Source organism: Ranitomeya imitator, chromosome 1 (assembly GCF_032444005.1).
Source record: "Ranitomeya imitator isolate aRanImi1 chromosome 1, aRanImi1.pri, whole genome shotgun sequence".
Taxonomy (NCBI): Eukaryota; Metazoa; Chordata; class Amphibia; order Anura; family Dendrobatidae; genus Ranitomeya; species Ranitomeya imitator.
This window is the reverse complement of record NC_091282.1, coordinates 546,123,677-546,144,651: the sequence shown is the minus strand read 5'-3', so window position 1 is coordinate 546,144,651 and position 20,975 is coordinate 546,123,677. Positions and strand designations below refer to the sequence as shown.

Here is a 20,975-nt window from a genome sequence, read left to right as displayed (position 1 = left end):
AAAAAGGGGAGACACGGGAGGTGGAGACAACAATTGCTTTCGTTGTTCGGACCAGCCATAGTGTAAGGATTGGGTGTTCATGTAAAGCTGCATGAACCTGTTAACAGCCTAAATATTTAATAGTGCAGACACAGAGGGCTATTAAATGCATAAAGATTGTGAGAACACGATGCGGGGAACCTGATTACGGTTTAAGATTTTTTTTAATGGATTCCACGTTACTGGTAATACAAAGGCTCTGGAAAAGCAAAATGGCTCCTCACCCACCAAAAGAAATTCAACAAATTCTGTGCTCTCAAATCCAAATGCCTTCTTCATTCTGAGCCCCCAGTGTACCTAAACAACATACACTGTGTTCCAAATTATTATGCAAATTGGATTTAAGTGTCATAAAGATTTATTTGTTTTTGTTTTTCAAATAAACTTGTGGATTGTATTGTGTCTCAGGGCTCAATAGATAACTGAAATCAATCTTAGACACATGTGATAATTAGTTTTCCAGGTGATTCTAATTAAAGGAAAACTACTTAAAAATGATGTTCCACATTATTAAGCAGGCCAAAGGTTTCAAGCAGTATGAGAAATAAATGCCTTGGACAAGGTATGAAAAAATTAGATACTTCACAAAAACTTTGTGATCATCATACTGTGAAGAGATTTGTGACTGAAACAGAGCACAGACAGAGTTCATGCAGATAAAGACATAATGAGGAAGGTTTCTGCCAAACAAATTCATTAGATTAAGAGAGCAGCTGCCAAAATACCATTACAAAGCAGCAAACAGTTATTTGAAGCTGCTGGTGCCTCTGGAGTCCCTCGAACCTCAAGGTGTATGATCCTTCAAAGGCTTGCTGTGGTGCATAAACCTACTATTCGGCCACCCCTAAACCGTGTTCATGAGCAGAAACGGTTGCAGTGGGCCCAGACATACATGAAGACTAATTTTCAAACAGTCTTGTTTACTGATGAGTGTCGAGCAACCCTGGATGGTCCAGATGGATGAAGTAGTGGATGGTTGGTGGATGGCCACCATGTCGTAACAAGGCTGCGACGTCAGCAAGGAGGTGGAGAAATCATGTTTTGGGCCGGAATCATGGGAAAACAGCTGGTGGGGCCCTTTAAGGTTCCTGAAGGTGTGAAAATGACCTCTGTAAAGTAAATAGCGTTTCTGACTGACAACTTTCTTCCATGGTCTAAAAGCAGAAACGTGCCTTCAGGAGCAAAATCATCTTCATGCATGACAATGCCCCATCTCATGCTGCAAAGAATACTTCTGAGTCATTGGCTGCTATGGGCATAAAAGGAGATAAATTCATGGTGTGGCCACCATCTTCACCTGACCTCAACCGTACAGAGAACCTTTGGAGTATCATCAAGCAAAAGATCTTTGAGGGTGGTAGGCAGTTCACATCAAAGCAGCAGCTCCGGGAGGCTAGTCTGACTTCATGCAAAGACGTACAAGCAGAAACTCTCCAAAAACTCAAGAATGCAAGAATTGTGAAGGTGATATCAAAGAAGGGGTCCTATGTAATGTAACTTGGCCTGTTAGGATGTTTTGGCGTTAAATAACTTTTTTGTTTAGTGAATGTGACCTCCTAATGCTGCAAATTCCACAAATGAGCATTTTCAGTTCTTTAAAACATATCAAATGTTTAGAAATTCTACTGTGCCTAATAATTTGGGACAGTGCATTCTGAGTTTTTATTCATTTTGGAGATTATACTGTTATCATTGGGAGGTTTCTTCAATAAAATTCGATGTATAATCTAACAGGTGATAACTTTTATTAGACTGACTGTCATTTGCACCGACCATTTAGGAAAATCTGAGAAAAATATCATTTGCATAATAATTTGGAACATAGTGTATATTGTCCATGTTTGGCATGTCTGTAGTGATGAGAGTCCGCCTAACTTACGGGTGCATGTCTCCAGAAGAACGGACTGGGCATAAAGTACTGATGACTGCAATGTACTGGTCACTACAGCGTACTGGTCACTTCTGTGGCAGTTTGCAATTTTCACTCGGCAACATTCATTGCTGCATGTTTCTGGAAAATACCCATGGAGTCAAAATAGTCACTACACCTGTAGATAAATTCCCCCAGGGGGTACAGTTTCCAAAATGGGGTCACTTGAGGAGGTATTCTGCTCTTTCAGCAATTAGAGGCTCTGTTTATGGAGTCCGCAAACTGTTCTAGGAAAATCTGCGCTCCAGGAGGTAAATAGCTCTCCATTCTTCCCGAGTCTCTCCATATGACTAAGTAGTACTGTACAGCCTCATATGGGGTATTGCCACATTCAGTATAAATTATGGGACACATTTTGGTGCCATTTTTATCCACTTTGTATGTGAACATTTAAAATCTGGGGCTAAAATAAAATTTTGGTGGTAAAAATGTAGTTTATTTTTCTTCACTGCCCAATGGTATAAAATTCAGTGACACCCCCATGATGTCAATATGATCACTGCACCCCTAGATGAATTCATTGAGAGGTGTAGTTTGTAAAATGGGGTCACTTATGATGGGTTCTGCTTTTTTGGTGCCTCATGGGCTCTCGCAGTAGGTCATGGCAGCTGCAAACCATAACAGTAAAATCTGGTGCTCCTTGCCTTCTGAGCTTTGCACTGTACCTAAAAAATATTTCCTGATTACATGCAGGGTATTGACACACTCAGGAAAAATGGACCTCAGTTTGTTGTGAAAAAAATTCCTATTAGCCCTTAGAAAAGTTAAGAACTTTGGGATAAAACAACATTTTAGTGGTAAAAATGTAATTTATTCTTTCTTCACCGCTCAGTGGTATAAAATTCTGTGAGTCACATGTGGTGTTAATATGATCACTGCACCCCTAGATGAATTCAGTGGGGAGTGTAGTTTGTAAAATAAGTTCACATATAGGGGGATTCTGTTGTTCTGGCACCTAAGTGGCTTTGCCAATGTGACATGGCACCCTTAAACCATTCCAGCAAAATCTGAACTCCAATATGGCGCCTCTTCCCTTCTGAGCTTTGCAGTGTGCCTCAAAAGTACTATTCCCCCACCTATGGGGTATTGGCGTACTCAGGAGAAATTGCAATACAAATTGTATGGTGCAATTTCTCCTGTTACCCTTATGAAAATGCAATAACATTTTTGTGGGAAAAAAGTGATCTTATTATTTTCACTGCTCAATGTTATAAACCTCTGTGAAACACTTGGGGGTTCAAGGTGCTCACTATGAATCTAAATACATTCCTTGAGGGGTCTAGTTTCCAAAATGGGGTCACTTGTGGGGTGTTCCCACTGTTTAGGCACATCAGGGGCTTCCAAATGGGACAGAATGTACACTAATGATTCCAGGATATTTTACATTTAAAAAGTCAAATGACGCTCCTTCCTTTTCAAGTCCTGCCGTGCACCCAAACAGTAGTTTTCTCCTTCATATGCGGTATTGATGTACTCAGAAGAAATTGAACAACAAATTGTATGGTGCAATTTCTCCTGTTACCCTTATGAAAATGCCATGTTTTGTGCTAAAAACATTTATAGGGAAAATTTTATTTTTTTAAGTTTTTACGACTCAACGTTATAAACTTCTGTGAAGCACCTGAGGGTTCAATATGCTCACCACACATCTAGATCAGTTCCCTGAGAGGTCTAGTCTACAAAACGATGTCACTTGTGGGGAATTATTACTGTTTAGGCACATCAGAGGCTCTCCAAACCCTCCGCCAATTGTTCCAGTAATTTATAAAAAGTCAAATTGTGCTCCTTCCCTTCTGAGCTCTGCCATGCGTCCAACCAGTGGTTTTCTGCCTCTTATTGGGTATTGGCATGCTCAGGATAAATTACACAGCAAATGTTGGTCTCCATTGCTTTCAGATAGCCTTATCGAAATTAAAAAATTTGGATCCGAAGTAAATTTTTTGTGAAAAAAAGTTAAATGTTCATTTTTTTTCCCACATTCAAAAAATTCCTTTAAAGCATCTGAAGGGTTAATAAACTTCTTGAATGTGGTTTTGAGCACAATGAGGGATGCAGTTTTTAGAAAGGTGTCACTTTTGGTTATCTTCTATCACAAAGACCACTCAAAGTGATTTCAAATGTGATGTGGTTCTGAAAAAAAAGTGTTTTTTTTAATTTTGTTGTAAAAATGAGAAATCCCTGGTCACCTTTTAACCGTTATAACTTCCCTCTGGCAAACAAGACTTAATACTTGGTGGTAAAACCCTTGTTGGCAAGCACAGCAGTTAGACTTTTTTGTAGTTGATGATGAGCTTTTTACACAAGTCAGAAGGAATTTTGGTCCACTCCTCTTTGCAGGAATGAGCTTTTATCCGAAACGTGTGTAGGGGCAGGCGGGTTGACCAGGAGACTCCACTGTCACACTCTGCCGGTTAATTGGCAGGCATGATCTTTATATTATCTGTTAACCCTACTATTTATGGGCAGCACGGTGGCTTAGTGGTTAGCACTGCAGCGCTGGAGTCCTGGGTTCGAATCCCACCAAGGACAACATCTGCAAAGAGTTTGTATGTTCTCCCCGTGTTTGCGTGGGTTTCCTCCGGGCACTCCGGTTTCCTCCCACACTCCAAAGACATACTGATAGGGAATTTAGATTGTGAGCCCCATTGGGGACAGCGATGATAATGTCTGTAAAGCGCTGTGGAATATGTTAGCGCTATATAAAAATAAAGATTATTATTTAAAGGCACAGTGGACTATTATCAGCACATTTTCAGCTCATTATATTGATGTGCTGAGTACATACTACTACCAGGTGCTTTATAGATGCCTCCTTAAATACCATTACTTTAATACAGCGATCCCCAACCTTTTTGACCTAGAGAGCCACATTCAGCACTGAGAGAGGTTCGCGAGCCACATTCAGCACTGAGAGAGGTTCGCGAGCCACATTCAGCACTGAGAGGGGGTCACGAGCCACATCCAGCTCCTGTCCCCCTCAACGTAGTGTCAACCAAAGCCCCCATTATGGGTATAATGATAACCAAAGCGTTTCCGCAGAAATCACTCCAAAGCAGTACACTAAGATCCAGGGGTTACCACAATACCCCTAATTCAGTATTCTCCCATCAAGGACTCCCAACACACTGTCACATCCAGCTTCAAGAACCTCCTCTAACAGGTAATATCATCCTCCATAACTAAAACATCTCTAAACCCCTAAGACCAGTATATGAGAAACCAGAACTGCTTTTCTGTGCAGGGCTACTCAAAAATTCACCATTTTGAGATGTGCTCTTCATACCCGTTTGCTAGACTTGGAGCTAATGCACCAAGTTGGCAGACAGTGGCGAGCCACAATTCATGGGACCGCGAGCCACATGTGGCTCCCGAGCTACAGGTTGGGGACCCCTGCTTTAATACAACAATATGCATGATAACTATTGTGATGTATGTTTTTCATTGGATATGATGCTATTATGGTCTATGACTTTGACTTCTAATTATATTATAATGGCATGGCTGTTTGTTTGCCTACTTTTTATCTTGTCTGCCTTTACTTGTTCATGTGGCCAATAAAGTTATTGTCTTTTGTACCTATGGACTACATGATTGTGTTTTTTTTGGTTTGTCCCCCTCATTGCAGTATTGCTACAGTCTGTCCTATTTGGTTCTATATGTAGTTCAGGGGTCTTATATGAATTAGTACATTACTGATAATTCTGCATTTTTTCTCAGTTTTTTTATACCACTAATTTTCTCCCTGACACACCAATGTTTGTCATTGCTATATATTGCCAGTACACAATATGGTAAAATCAGTGGTGTCGTTAAAAAGTAAAAGTCGTCCCAAAAAATCAAGCCCTCACATGGCCATATTAATGAAAAAATAGAAAAATTAAGGCTCTGGAAAGAAGGGGAGCGAAACGCGAAAATGCAATAATGGAAAATCGCCAGGTCGTGAAGGGGGTTAATGTGTATAAGTCCATAAAGTCACACAGAGGTTTAGAGGTGGATTTTGAAGCAGATCGATCCATCAGTGTGAACATAAGGTTAGGCATAAACATTGCAAGACCTACATCATTATTAGGGAATTTCATTGTTTAATTGAAAAAAGTTCACAACGGCCTCCTACAGTTATTGCTTCACCTTAGTGTAGGACAATAAAGAGAATCCTTTTTATGTAGTAATCACTCACACTATTGTTTTAATCTATGTGCAGGTCATTTCATGGGAAATAATACTGTCATTGATATTTTAAAACGGTATGGCTATGATGTGTACCACACCCCTGCCGGAAAGTCGATCATGAGGTAAGGCGGTATTGTGCTTGTAGTTTATGCAAAGTGAACACAAAGTGCTTTTTCCCATTTTGCTTGTTCCTATCCGTTGGAACTTAAAGAGGACTTGTTATCAGGTCAAAAGTGGGCAGATTTTGCTCATATTTTATTTTTGCTGCTCCCCTGAGAATTCTACCTTTTTTTTTTTTCAAAATCTGATCTACTGTTGGAGAGTTATGGTCCTTTTTATTTAGTGCTAATTAATATAATCATTATAAACAGAATGATTATGCAGAGCAGCCTAAAACCACACCCTCAGAGAGTCCCACCTACTTGTAAAAAACCATAAAAAGTGTAGCATGAAATAAAAAAGCCCATATCTCACAAACCGTATGGTGGATTTAAAAAAAATATATATATAAATGCTGAATACTCAGGGCATCAGCGGGAATAAAATAAAAGCAAAAATGGGCCTTTAGACCTGGCAGGTTCACTTTAAGGATGTTGAAATCTAACATGCTTGACCCCACATTCCTGAAAAAGAACCTAAAGATGTTGAACTCCAATGTGCCTGAGCCCTTTTTTCCCCAAAGACACTCAAGAATGCTGTAATCCAATGTGTATGGCTCCTCTTTTCCCCAAAATCTGCTCACAGGGGGGAAATCAGTACACCACTATACAGGTCCTTCTCAAAAAATTAGCATATAGTGTTAAATTTCATTATTTACCATAATGTAATGATTACAATAAAACTTTCATATATTATAGATTCATTATCCACCAACTGAAATTTGTCAGGTCTTTTATTGTTTTAATACTGATGATTTTGGCATACAACTCCTGATAACCCAAAAAACCTGTCTCAATAAATTAGCATATTTCACCCATCCAATCAAATAAAAGTGTTTTTTAATAACAAACAAAAAAACCAACAAATAATAATGTTCAGTTATGCACTCAATACTTGGTCGGGAATCCTTTGGCAGAAATGACTGCTTCAATGCGGCGTGGCATGGAGGCAATCAGCCTGTGACACTGCTGAGATGTTATGGAGGCCCAGGATGCTTCAATAGCGGCCTTAAGCTCATCCAGAGTGTTGGGTCTTGCGTCTCTCAACTTTCTCTTCACAATATCCCACAGATTCTCTATGGGGTTCAGGTCAGGAGAGTTGGCAGGCCAATTGAGCACAGTAATACCATGGTCAGTAAACCATTTACCAGTGGTTTTGGCACTGTGAGCAGGTGCCAGGTCGTGCTGAAAAATGAAATCTTCATCTCCATAAAGCATTTCAGCCGATGGAAGCATGAAGTGCTCCAAAATCTCCTGATAGCTAGCTGCATTGACCCTGCCCTTGATGAAACACAGTGGACCAACACCAGCAGCTGACATGGCACCCCACACCATCACTGACTGTGGGTACTTGACACTGGACTTCAGGCATTTTGGCATTTCCTTCTCCCCAGTCTTCCTCCAGACTCTGGCACCTTGATTTCCGAATGACATGCAAAATTTGCTTTCATCAGAAAAAAGTACTTGGGACCACTTAGCAACAGTCCAGTGCTGCTTCTCTGTAGCCCAGGTCAGGCGCCTCTGCCGCTGTTTATGGTTCAAAAGTGGCTTTACCTGGGGAATGCGGCACCTGTAGCCCATTTCCTGCACACGCCTGTGCACGGTGGCTCTGGATGTTTCCACACCAGACTCAGTCCACTGCTTCCTCAGGTTCCCCAAGGTCTGGAATCGGTCCTTCTCCACAATCTTCCTCAGGGTCCGGTCTCCTCTTCTCGTTGTACAGCGTTTTCTGCCACATTGTTTCCTTCCAACAGACTTACCATTGAGGTGCCTTGATACAGCACTCTGGGAACAGCCTATTTGTTGAGAAATTTCTTTCTGGGTCTTACCCTCTTGCTTGAGGGTGTCAATGATGGCCTTCTTGACATCTGTCAGGTCGCTAGTCTTACCCATGATGGGGGTTTTGAGTAATGAACCAGGCAGGGAGTTTATAAAAGCCTCAGGTATCTTTTGCATGTGTTTAGAGTTAATTAGTTGATTCAGAAGATTAGGGTAATAGGTCGTTTAGAGAACCTTTTCTTGATATGCTAATTTATTGAGACAGGTTTTTTGGGTTATCAGGAGTTGTATGCCAAAATCATCAGTATTAAAACAATAAAAGACCTGACAAATTTCAGTTGGTGGATAATGAATCTATAATATATGAAAGTTTAATTGTAATCATTACATTATGGTAAATAATGAAATTTAACACTATATGCTAATTTTTTGAGAAGGACCTGTATGCATTAGAGGAAGCTATCGTCACCAAATGATTGTTTAAAGTGTTTGCATTAAATGTCTTTTTCTATCTATTTTTTTTTTTTTGGCAATGTTTTGTTTTTCATTTCACGATCTTTATTAAAATTAAAAAAAACCTTGTCATTTGTCTGCAAAAAATTCTAGAACGACAGGAAATTCGAATTTAAAATAGCCAAGTAACCAATGTAAAAGCTGCAAGATTGATAATTTGTTTATTTTTTTTATAAAGATTGTGATATAAAAAAACATTGGAACAAGTGTATAAAAATTACAAGTAACAAAAAAAATGATTTTCCAAAAACTTTTCTTTCATATAATAGGTGTAATAACAATAATATTAGCAAATGTTAGGGCATGTTAGGTTAGGCTATGGGTTGAACTAGATGGACTTAAAGTCTTCCTTCAACCTTAAGAACTATGTTACTATGTTACTATGTAAATACCTCCAATTAGAAATGTAGCATAGTTTTTGTGATTCACTGTGTCTCTTTCCTCATGTTCAGGCATTGCAGGACCTTACGTACCCATGGTTATTACCACTAGCGACCAGCTTACTGTCACTATGTCAGTGACCGTAACCAAGGCTACCTAATGTCCTGTGAATCAGAAAAAACATACTACATTTCTATTTGGAGGTATTTGCTAGTATTGTTATTACATCTGCTACGTGTTGTGATAGGATCTTGGAGATGGGAATACCCATTTAAGGCTACGTTCCCACAATAAGCTTTTGGTGAATTTTTGATGTTGTAGATTTTCTGCACCCATTAACCCCGTCACAACCAATGATGTATGTTTATGGTATCGGCCGTGTCCCTACCCATATATTTCCCTGCACTGGATGACTAATTTAATCAGATATCAAGAGCCTCTAACAGCCGCGGTTGGATCCGAGATCCACCCATGCTTTTAACCAATTAAATGGTGCTGTCAATCAGTGACAGTGGCCTTTAACACGTGCAAACAGGAAGGGTGCCCGTTACGTGAATTACCAGTGATTCCCAAAGCAGTACTAGACGAGCCCACAATGGGATTTCAGTATTTATGAACTTTACACTACTCTACCCTTCCTTGAATCTCTATTATAAGGTTTGGTAAAGACCAGGGACATGGTCAAAACGTTACGTTATGGAATAGTTTGTATTTCCCTACTGTGGTGAAGCAATTTTCTTTATCTGGTGATTGAAATAAATCCCTTTTTTTGCAAATTATATGAGACTCTGAGTGTGACAGCTTATCCTCTGGATGGCTATTGGTTTATGAAATGAAAATTAAACCTACAGTTATTCTTTAATAATTAATAGTCTGTCTTTGACATGTAGTCTAATTGTTTTACAATTTGTAGACCTGCTTTCAAGGAACCTGTTAGTTGCTTGATGCTACCCAAACCATGGGCACCATGAATCAGAGCTGGGCTTCACCATTGCAGTCATGTGTGTCTTGGAGAGACAAGATGTGTCTGATGCAGCTTCTCATCACCCCCTCCAGATGATTGACAGGTCTTGCGCATGTTCATACAATCATACAGCCAGGCTCTGATTCATGCTCCTGGTGGTTTGACCAACTTAACAATAGGATCCCTTTTAAGGAAATCTATTTCACTCATAAAATCTTTCTAATGATGAAATCTGTCTTTGTTTCTTTTTGAAAGTGGCAAAACTAAAAAGTTATCACCTTCACCAGCCTCAATGTCGTCAGCTATATGTGCATTTACTTCCAAAATGAGGCATAAAATGAACCCTCGCAAAGAGAAGGAGATGACACCAAACATGCTTATGTCAGATAATGTAGACATAATGGATAAGAATGACAAGAAGTATAAAAAGAAGAAGCCAAAGAAAGACAAACATCGTCATTTTAGTGACCTCTGGGTTCGAATTCAAGACAGGTGAGAAAAATTAGATTCACTTTTTGGATATTGACCTTGTGCTGTGGACACCGACCCACAGTGGGCAATTAGTCAATACGCACAGATATTTTTCCATGTGGACACACAGTTTGCTTTGCTTGAAATAAAATGAAACATGCCATGGATGCGTTTGACTTGCTAGCATGATTCGCTCATTTAAGTCAATGAGTAGATAAAAACGCGGGAAGCCATACAGACACCTTCTGCAAGGCACATGTTTTTCATGGATCTGCTACATTATTACATCTTTTTTGTAGAGATATAACTGGATCTCAGTACAGATGACAAAAACTGACATATGGGTGTGATTTTTCCAATCTGGATCCCTACATGGATGAAAAATTATTTGTTTTTCATAGAGAAAAATGGAAGGTCTTTCATATGCTTATGTGAATTTCAACTTGTTTCATGTACAGTATATAACTGGAGAAGATTCTAGGTGTGATTTTTCTAGTTTAAGTTGGAAAACAATAGCTAACGGAAAATGTCCTGCTTAACCTTGTTCAATATAAACCATATTAAAAAGTTAAAGCACCACTCCAGCGTTTTGTTTTTCTTTCAGCGCTGGAGTGGCGATTTAATAGTAAGCCCCTAGCCCCCGGTCATATACTCACTGTTCGGTGTCTTCACCATGTTTTGCTCCACTCCGGTCCTGCGACATCATCTTGTGAACGCATCTTCTGACTGGCCGGAAGTCAGGAACTACGTCACACCCTCTCAGTACACGTCTATGAGCCAGAAGGAGCCCTCTCATAGACTTGTATTGAAAAGTAACCTCCGCTCCATGAAACACTGGAGCTGCTGGTAAGTAACTTTTCACCAGAGACCAACGGGAACGATGCAGGAGAACCATAACCATGAAGGCGGTGGCAGGTGAGTATCAGACAGGCGGCAGGGAAAATAAATTTAAAAAAAAAACGCTGGAGTGGTGCAAGTGCAAGTACCACCAGTGAGTGGGCTTGCGCTACATTGCACAATATTGTCTGCAGTATTTTATGTGAGCAAATGGCAGTGCTCCTGATTCAAGGCCTCATACAGACGTTTGTGTTTCCAGTGCATGTTGCATCATTTTTTTCACATACACCATATATGCCCATTATAATTTATGCTGCTATTTACAGTTAGGGCCAGAAATATTTGGACAGTGACACAAGTTTTGTTATTTTAGCTGTTTACAAAAACATGTTCAGAAATACAATTATATATATAATATGGGCTGAAAGTGCACACTCCCAGCTGCAATATGATAGTTTCCACATCCAAATCGGAGAAAGGGTTTAGGAATCATAGCTCTGTAATGCATAGCGTCCTCTTTTTCAAGGGACCAAAAGTAATTGGACAATGGACTCTAAGGGCTGCAATTAACTCTGAAAGCGTCTCCCTCGTTAACCTGTAATCAATGAAGTAGTTAAAAGGTCAGGGGTGGATTCCAGGTGTGTGGTTTTGCATTTGGAAGCTGTTGCTGTGAGCAGACAACATGCGGTCAAAGGAACTCTCAATTGAGGTGAAGCAGAACATCCTGAGGCTGAAAAAAAAGAAAAAATCCATCAGAGAGATAACAGACATGCTTGGAGTAGCAAAATCAACAGTTGGGTACATTCTAAGAAAAAAGGAATTGACTGGTGAGCTTGGGAACTCAAAAAGGCCTGGGCGTCCACGGATGACAACAGTGGTGGATGATCGCCGCATACTTAATTTGGTGAAGAAGAACCCGTTCACAACATCAACTGAAGTCCAGAACACTCTCAGTGAAGTAGGTGTATCTGTCTCTAAGTCAACAGTAAAGAGAAGACTCCATGACAGTAAATACAAAGGGTTCACATCTAGATGCAAACCATTCATCAATACCAAAAATAGACAGGTCAGAGTTAAATTTGCAGAAAAACACCTCAAGAAGCCAGCTCAGTTCTGGAAAAGTATTCTATGGACAGATGAGACAAAGATCAACCTGTACCAGAATGATGGGAAGAAAAAAGTTTGGAGAAGAAAGGGAACGGCACATGATCCAAGGCACACCACATCCTCTGTAAAACATGGTGGAGGCAACGTGATGGCATGGGCATGCATGGCTTTCAATGGCACTGGGTCACTTGTGTTTATTGATGACATAAGAGCAGACAAGAGTAGCCGGATGAATTCTGAAGTGTACCGGGATATACTTTCAGCCCAGATTCAGCCAAATGCTGCAAAGTTGATTGGACGGCGCTTCATAGTACAGATGGACAATGACCCCAAGCATACAGCCAAAGCTACCCAGGAGTTCATGAGTGCCAAAAAGTGGCACATTCTGCAATGGCCAAGTCAATCTCCAGATCTAAACCCAATTGAGCATGCATTTCACTTGCTCAAATCCAGACTTAAGACGGAAAGACCCACAAACAAGCAAGACCTGAAGGCTGCGGCTGTAAAGGCCTGGCAAAGCATTAAGAAGGAGGAAACCCAGCGTTTGGTGATGTCCATGGGTTCCAGACTTAAGGCAGTGATTGCCTCCAAAGGATTTGCAACAAAATATTGAAAATAAAAATATTTTATTTGGGTTATGTTTATTTGTCCAATTACTTTTGACCTCCTAAAATGTGGAGTGTTTATAAAGAAATGTGTACAATTCCTACATTTTCTATCAGATATTTTTGTTCAACCCTTCAAATTAAACGTTACAATCTGCACTTGAATTCTGTTGTAGAGGTTTCATTTCAAATCCAATGTGGTGGCATGCAGAGCCCAACTCGCGAAAATTGTGTCACTGTCCAAATATTTCTGGCCCTAACTGTATCTATTCATATCTCCATGTTTTTTCTCAGACCATGTATTTGTTTAAAACACTCAGATACATGTCCATTTTCTTCCTGCAGCACATATGAAAAAGAGCCAATACAAGTCTATGCATCTATGAAACACACGTACAGCACACGGATGGTGTCAATGTACCATATGTGTGCGGTCTGTATTTAACATGACTAAATATAGGAGAAGTTTTGTAATTTATTTATTTCTTAATCTATCCATTAAAAACTCTGTTGACACACTGATGGTAAAAACAAACACACGGATGACACACTGATGACACCAATACCTTTTTTTTCACATACGTGTTGAAAAACCAACGTCTTAATGATGTCTAAGTAACATTCCTACACTTGACCATGAAATTGTCCTTAACAGAACAAGCTACATACAGCTAATGTTATGGCATGGAACCAGTCATGCAGACGATGTGTAACTCCCCAGGTAACCGGTTGTTACAGTGATATTGCCTTCCTTTCGGGGAGGGTGATGTCACGCTTGGAGGCAAGGGAGATTCTTTCTATCAGGTAAGGCACTCACATTCAACACATCTGACTCTAGGCCAGCATGGGGAGCTCAGGACCCGGATTCAGGGGAGCTTCCTTAGACTTTATGTATCCTGGTCTGGAGGAGGAGTCAGCCAGTTGTAGAGAGTAGCAGAGGAGTGAGGAGAGGGGAAGGACGTCTGGAAGAGACAGAGGGGCTGCACAGCCGCGTAGGAGCTGTGGCCCCTGGAAAGAATGAGAACTTGAAGGAGTTGAATAGTGGAGGAGCTCAGAGGGAAGAAGCACAGAGGAGGAAGAGGCTCAGGAGGGGAACAACAAAAGGACACCCTAGGAGCCAGAGCGCAGAAACCAGGTACCAGGAGCCAGAGGTCATGTTGTTGTCAAGGACGCGTGACAGAACCGGAGGACATAGGACTGTATATCAATTGCTCGCATCAAGTCTGAGGTGAAGCAATAACCTGAGAGCCAGGGTCATGATAGAGACCCTATAAACAGGCTCACACTGCCTATCATACAGACATCTGTCTTAGGACAGGAGAGAGGGGACTTTGCAACTAAGTTTTCAGTGGCAGGGACGTCACCAACTAAAGTAGTGCAAGTAGGAAAGGCTTACGGACCTCACCTGGGAGAGGGATCCCCTCTTGCCTCCAAGCCGGCCGGACCACAGCTACCCTGCACTTGGTACCCTGGACTGAGGACTGCTATCATCAGTAAACCAGGTAAAGACTGCAAACCTGTGTCCTCGCTCTTTGCCATACCATCCACCACACCATCGGTGCCCTACATCTGGGAAGCACTGGGGACCCCGATTCACCTGCTGGTAGCATCAACCATCTTGCTGCATACCATCACCCCAGAGGACTCTTTAACCCCTTCCCGACCTGTGACACAGTGTATGCGTCATGGAAGTCGGTGCCAATCCGACCTGTGACGCATATGCTGTGTCATGAATGATCGCACTCCTGCAGGTCGGGTGAAAGGGTTAACTGTAATTTCACCCAACCTGCAGGGACAGGGGGAGTGGTACTTCAGCCCAGGGGGGTGGTTTCGCCGACCCCCCCCTCCCCCCGTTGCTACGATTGCTGTGATTGGCTGTTGAATGTGACGTTTCACTTTCACTTTCAATCCAAGCAATCGTAATATTTCACCAATGAAAATTGGTGAAATATTACAATCCAGCCATGGCCGATGCTGCAATATCATCGGCCATGGCTGGAGACCGCGATCTGCTCACTCCACCGATCCACTGCCCCTGTCCTCCGTCCTGTCTTCTACTGTCCTATGCTCCCCTCCTAGGTTCTTTCACAGTGATCAAAATAAAAAAATAAATAAACACCCCCTTTATCACCCCCATAGGTAGGGAACATAATAAAATAAAGAAAATATATTTACTTTTATTTTTCCGCTAGGGTTAGGGTTAGAACTAGGGTTAGGGTTAGAACTAGGGTTAGCGTTAGAACTAGGGTTAGGGTTGCAATTAGGGTTAGGGTTAGAACTAGGGTTAGGGTTAGAATTAGGCTATGTGCACACGTTGCGGATCTGCAGCTGCGGGTCTGCAGCAGTTTTCCATGAGTTTACAGTACCATGTAAACCTATGGAAAACAGAGACCGCTGTGCCTGTGCTGTGGAAAAAAATGTGTGGAAGCGCTGCGTTTACATTCCGCAGCATGTCAATTCTTTATGTGGATTCCGCAGCGGTTTACACCTGCACCCCTATAGGAATCCGCAGGTGACATTTGCTCAAAAAACACTGGAAATCCACGGTAAATCCACAGGTAAAATGCAGTGCGTTTTACCTGTGGATTTTTCAAAAACTGTGCGGAAAAATCCTCTCACGAATCCGCAACATGGGCACTTAGCCTTAGGGTTAGGGTTGGAATTAGAGTTAGGGTTGGAATTAGGGTTAGGGTTGGAAATAATAATAATAATAATCTTTATTTATATAGTGCCAACATATTCCACAGCGCTTTACGGTTTAACAGTATCAAACACAACAGACATAATAAATAATAATAATAATCTTTATTTTTATATAGCGCTAACATATTCCGCAGCGCTTTACATTTAGCACACATTATCATCACTGTCCCAGATGGGGCTCACAATCTAAATTCCCTATCAGTATGTCTTTGGAATGTGGGAGGAAACCGGAGTGCCCGGAGGAAACCCACGCAAACACGGAGAGAACATACAAACTCTTTGCAGATGTTGTCCTTGGTGGGGTTTGAACCCAGGACTCCAGCGCTGCAAGGCTGCTGTGCTAACCACTACGCCACCGTGCCGCCCATAATTAACAACGTTAACAATACAATAATTAAAGCAAAATAAAACGACCCTGCTCGTGAGAGCTTACAATCGACAATGAGGTGGGGGAGATACAAAGCAGAGGTGTGTATTTACAATGATGTATTTACAATGATGGTCCAGCCATCTTCAGAGGGTGGGGGATAGATGGGGATAGTGAATGGGCTACACACACACACAAACATAAAATGAATTTGATTAGTGACCGTGCCATGGTAGGCCGCTCTGAACAAATGTGTTTTGAGCGAGCGCCTAAAACTATGCAAATTGTGGATGGTCCTAATATCTTGGGGTAGAGCATTCCAGAGGATTGGCACAGCGCGGGAGAAGTCTTGTAGTCGGGAGTGGGAGGTATGGATTAGTGCAGAGGTTAGTCGAAAGTCATTTGCAGAGCGCAGAGGTCGGTTAGGCCGATAGACAGAAATGAGGGAGGAGATGTAAGGGGGTGCTGCACTGTTTAGAGCTTTGTCGGTGAGAACAAGTACTTTGAATTGTATCCTGTAATGAATGGGCAGCCAGTGTAATGACTGGCGAAGAGCGGATGCGTCCGAGTAATGATTAGCCAGATGGACAACCCTGGCTACTGCATTAAGGATGGACAGGAGAGAGGAAAGTCGCATGAGGGGGAGGCCAATTAATAGAGCATTACAGTAGTCCAAACGGGAGTGGATTAGGGCGACAGTGAGGGTGTCATGGGGCTACCATGACAGAGAGGTTCCAGAGAACCGCAGCGCTCTGGGCCTTGTTCACACACGATGAACAGAAGCTCTTCTCCTGAATTCTGACCTGGCTGTCTTGTGCCAGCAGGGTAGCAGTTAATAATAATAATAATAATAATAATAATCTTTATTTTTATATAGCGCTAACATATTCCGCAGCGCTTTATATTTTGCACACATTATCGTTGCTTTCCCCGTTGGGGCTCACAATCTAAATTCCCTATCAGTATGTCTTTGGAACAAGTTAAACCTTGTTACTGAAGTTACTGAGAGCTTGATCTCTCAGCTGATTTGGCTTTTGTAATCTCCGCTCCTATATAGACTCAGCTTTGACTACAACTGTTGTCAGTGATCAGTTCTGCTGCCTGGCTTGAAGTGGGAAGGAGCAAGGCGTTTGGAGCTTGAAGGTTTATTTACAGAGATTGGTGTCTGCTGTTTTGGTTGCATGTTAAACCTTTTTTCCTTCCTAGTTTTTTCCTTCTCTTCCCTTCTCTGTGTTTCATCTGTGGTTGTGTGAGCATTTGGTGAGTTTGAGATTTTAGTTACCTTGTCTGCATACCCTGTTTAATTGTCATATTTATACACAGATGCAGTCCTCCTCCCTGGGGGGAAAGGGGGCCACTGATAGGGCCTGCACAGGAGACAGGGATACGCTGGCGGCTCAGGCGTCTAACCATTATAGGTACCCCTGAGATAAGGGAAAGCCAGGGCCCCTTAATAGTGGCAGGGACAGGTGCGGGTCTCAGTACGCCGTCCTGCCCCTTTATCGCCGTTAACGGCGTGACAGAGGGTTTTGTTGTTTCCATGGTGAGAAAAGGGCGGATTCTAGAGATGCTCTTTAGGTGTAAGCGGCACGAGCGGGCAAGAGATAGTATATGGGATGTGAAGGAGAGATCGGAGTCAAACATAAGGGTTAGGGGTGTGTTGGGGTTATGGTTAGGCTTGTGGTTAGGGTTGGGATTAGGGTTAGGGGTGTGTTGGGGTTAGGGTTGTTGTTAGTGGTGTTTTAGGGTTAGGGTTGTGATTAGGGTTATGGCTAGAGTTGGGATTAGGGTAGGGGTGTGTTGGGGTTAGTGTTGGAGTTAGAATTGAGGGATTTCCACTGTTTAGGCACATCAGGGTTCTCCAAATGCAACATGGCACCATCATGGATTCCAGCCAATCTTGCGTTCAAAAAGTCAAATGGTGCTCCCTCCCTTCCAGGGCCCGACGTGCACCCAAACAGTGGTTTACCCAAACATATGGGGCATAAGCGTACTTAGGAAAAATTGCACAACAACCTTGGGGGTCTCATTTCTCCTGTTACCCTTGGGAAAATAACAAAATGGGGGCTAAAAACTTATATTTGTGGGAAAAAAAATATTTTTTATTTTCACGGCTCTGCGTTATAAATTTCTGTGAAGCACTTGGGGATTCAAAGTGCTCACCACAAATCTAGATAAGTTCCTTGGGGGGTCAAGTTTCCAAAATGGGGTCACTTGTGGGGGGTTTCAACTGTTTAGGCACATCAGGGGCTCTGCAAATGCAACGTGATGCCCGCAGACCATTCCATCAAAGTCTGCATTTCAAAACGTCACTACTTCCCTTCCGAGCCCTGACGTGTGCTCAAACAGTGTTTCCCCCCACATATGGGATATCAGCGTACTCAGGACAAACTGGACAACAACTATTGGGGTCCAATTTTTCCTGTTACCCTTGCGAAAATAAAAAATTGCTTGCTAAAAAATAATTTGAGGAAAGAAAAATTATTTTTTATTTTCACGGCTCTGCGTTATAAACTTCTGTGAACCACTTAGGGGTTCAAAGTGCTTATCGCACATCTAGATTAGTTCCTTGGGGGTCTAGTTTCCAAAATGGGGTCACTTGTGGGGGGTTTCTACTGTTTAGGCACATCAGGGGCTCTGCGAACGTAACATGACGCCCGCAGACAATTCCATCAAAGTCTGCATTCCAAAACGTCACTACTTCCCTTCCAAGCCCTGACGTGTGCCCAAACAGTGGTTTACCCCCACATATGGGGAATCCGCGTACTCAGGACAAGCTGGACAACAACTTTTGGGGTTCAATTTCTCCTATTTCTCTTGTGAAAATAAAAAATTGCGGGCTAAAAAATTATTTTTGAGGAAAGAAAAATTATTTTTTATTTGCACGGCTCTGCGTTATAAACTTCTGTGAACCACTTTGGGGTTCAAAGTGCTCAACGCTCATCTAGATTAGTTCCTTGGGAGGTCTAGTTTCCAAAATGGGGTCACTTGTGGGGGAGCTCCAATGTTTAGGCACACATGGGCTCTCCAAATGCGACATGGTGTCCGCTAACGATTGGAGCTAATTTTTCATTCTAAAGTCAAATGGCGCTCCTTCCCTTCCGAGCCTTGCTGTGTGCCGAAACAGTGGTTTACCCCCACATGTGAGGTATCTGTGTACTCAGGAGAAATTTCCTAACAACTTTTAGGATCCAAGTCATCCTGTTGCCCATGTGAAAATGAAAAACTTGAGGCTAAAAGATATTTTTTGTGAAAAAAAAGTACTTTTTCATTTTTACGGATCAATTTGTGAAGCACCTGGTAGTTCAAAGTGCTCACTATGCATCTAGATAAGTTCCTTGGGGGTCTCGTTTCCAAAATGGGGTCACTTGTGGGGGAGCTCCAATGTTTAGGCACACAGGGGCTCTCCAAACGCGGCATGGTGTCCGCTAACGATTGGAGCTAATTTTTCATTCAAAAGTCAAACGGCGCTCCTTCCCTTCCGAGCCTTGCTGTGTGCCCAAACAGTGGTTTACCCCCAGTGTGCCCAAACAGTGGTTTACCACCACATGTGAGGTATTGTTGTACTCAGGAGAAATTGCCCAACAAATTTTAGGATCCATTTTATCCTGTTGCCTATGTGAAATTAAGAAATTGAGGCTAAAAAATTTTTTTTGTGAAAAAAAGTACTTTTTCATTTTTACGGATCAATTTGTGAAGCACCTGGGGGTTCAAAGTGCTCAATATGCATCTAGATAAGTTCCTTGGGGGTCTCGTTTCCAAAATGGGGTCACTTGTGGGGGAGCTCCAATGTTTAGGCACACAGGGGCTCTCCAAACGCGACATGGTGTCCTCTAACGATTGGAGCTAATTTTTAATTCAAAAGTCAAATGGCGCTCCTTCTCTTTCGAGCCCTGTCGTGCGCCCAAACTGTGGTTCCCCCCCACATGTAGGGTATCGGCATACTCAGGACAAATTGTACAAAAATTTTTGGGGTCCAGTTTCTCCTTTTATCCTTGGGAAAATAAAAAAAATGTTGCTAAAAATTATTTTTGTGACTAAAAAGTGAAATGTTCATTTTTTCCTTCCATGTTGCTTCTGCTGCTGTGAAGCACCTGAAGGGTTAATGAACTTCTTGAATGTGGTTTTGAGCACTTTGAGGGGTGCAGTTTTTAGAATGGTGTCGCTTTTGGGTATTTTCAGCCATATAGACCCCTCAAACTAACTTCAAATGTAAGGTGGTCCCTAAAAAATATGGTTTTGTAAATTTTGTTGTAAAAATGAGAAATTGCTGGTCAAATTTTAACCCTTATAACTTCCTAGCAAAAAGAAATTTTGTTTCCAAAATTGTGCTGATGTAAAGAAGACATGTGGGAAATGTTATTTATTAACTATTTTGTGTCACATAACTCTCTGGTTTAACAGAATAAAAATTTGAAAATTGCAAAATTTTCAACATTTTTGCCAAATTTCTGATTTTTTCACAAATAAACGCAAAAATAATCTACCTAAGTTTACCACTAACATGAAGCCCAATATGTCACGATAAAACATTCTCAGAATCGCTAGGATCCATTGAAGCGTTCCTGAGTTATTACCTCATAAAGGGACACTGGTCAGAATTGCAAAAAATGGCCACGTCATTAAGGTCAAAATAGGCTGGGTCATGAAGGGGTTAAGCAGCGTCGGTCCCCACTGACCGAACACCACCAGTGAAGTCATGAACAATAGACTTTATTCACAATACCCCTTAAAAGACGGGTTGCAGCCACCGTGACATCCCCTTTAAGACCGGACCCCCTACCAAGTACCCCACGGACCTGGCTGGTGTTCCATATATTCTTACCAATAAGCAGGAACACAACATGTTCACCTTTACTTTTCATCCCTTTATGGTCTTTGTTGTTATCATTACACATACACAACACATTGACCCTGATTCATCAAAGCAATGAAGTCCTCCTAATTTATC

The 20,975-nt window shown here is 41.7% G+C and overlaps 1 protein-coding gene across 1 annotated transcript in view; it reads left to right on the top strand.

The window, feature by feature from the left end:
* The window catches only part of LOC138657926 (metalloprotease TIKI1-like), a 220,955-nt gene that overhangs the window by 178,135 nt on the left and 21,845 nt on the right, over positions 1-20,975 (top strand). Inside the window, exons 5-6 of the mRNA XM_069745526.1 lie at positions 6,171-6,261; positions 10,190-10,426. Coding sequence (XP_069601627.1) covers positions 6,171-6,261; positions 10,190-10,426 — 328 coding nt within the window. The remainder of the gene's footprint in view (positions 1-6,170; positions 6,262-10,189; positions 10,427-20,975) is intronic.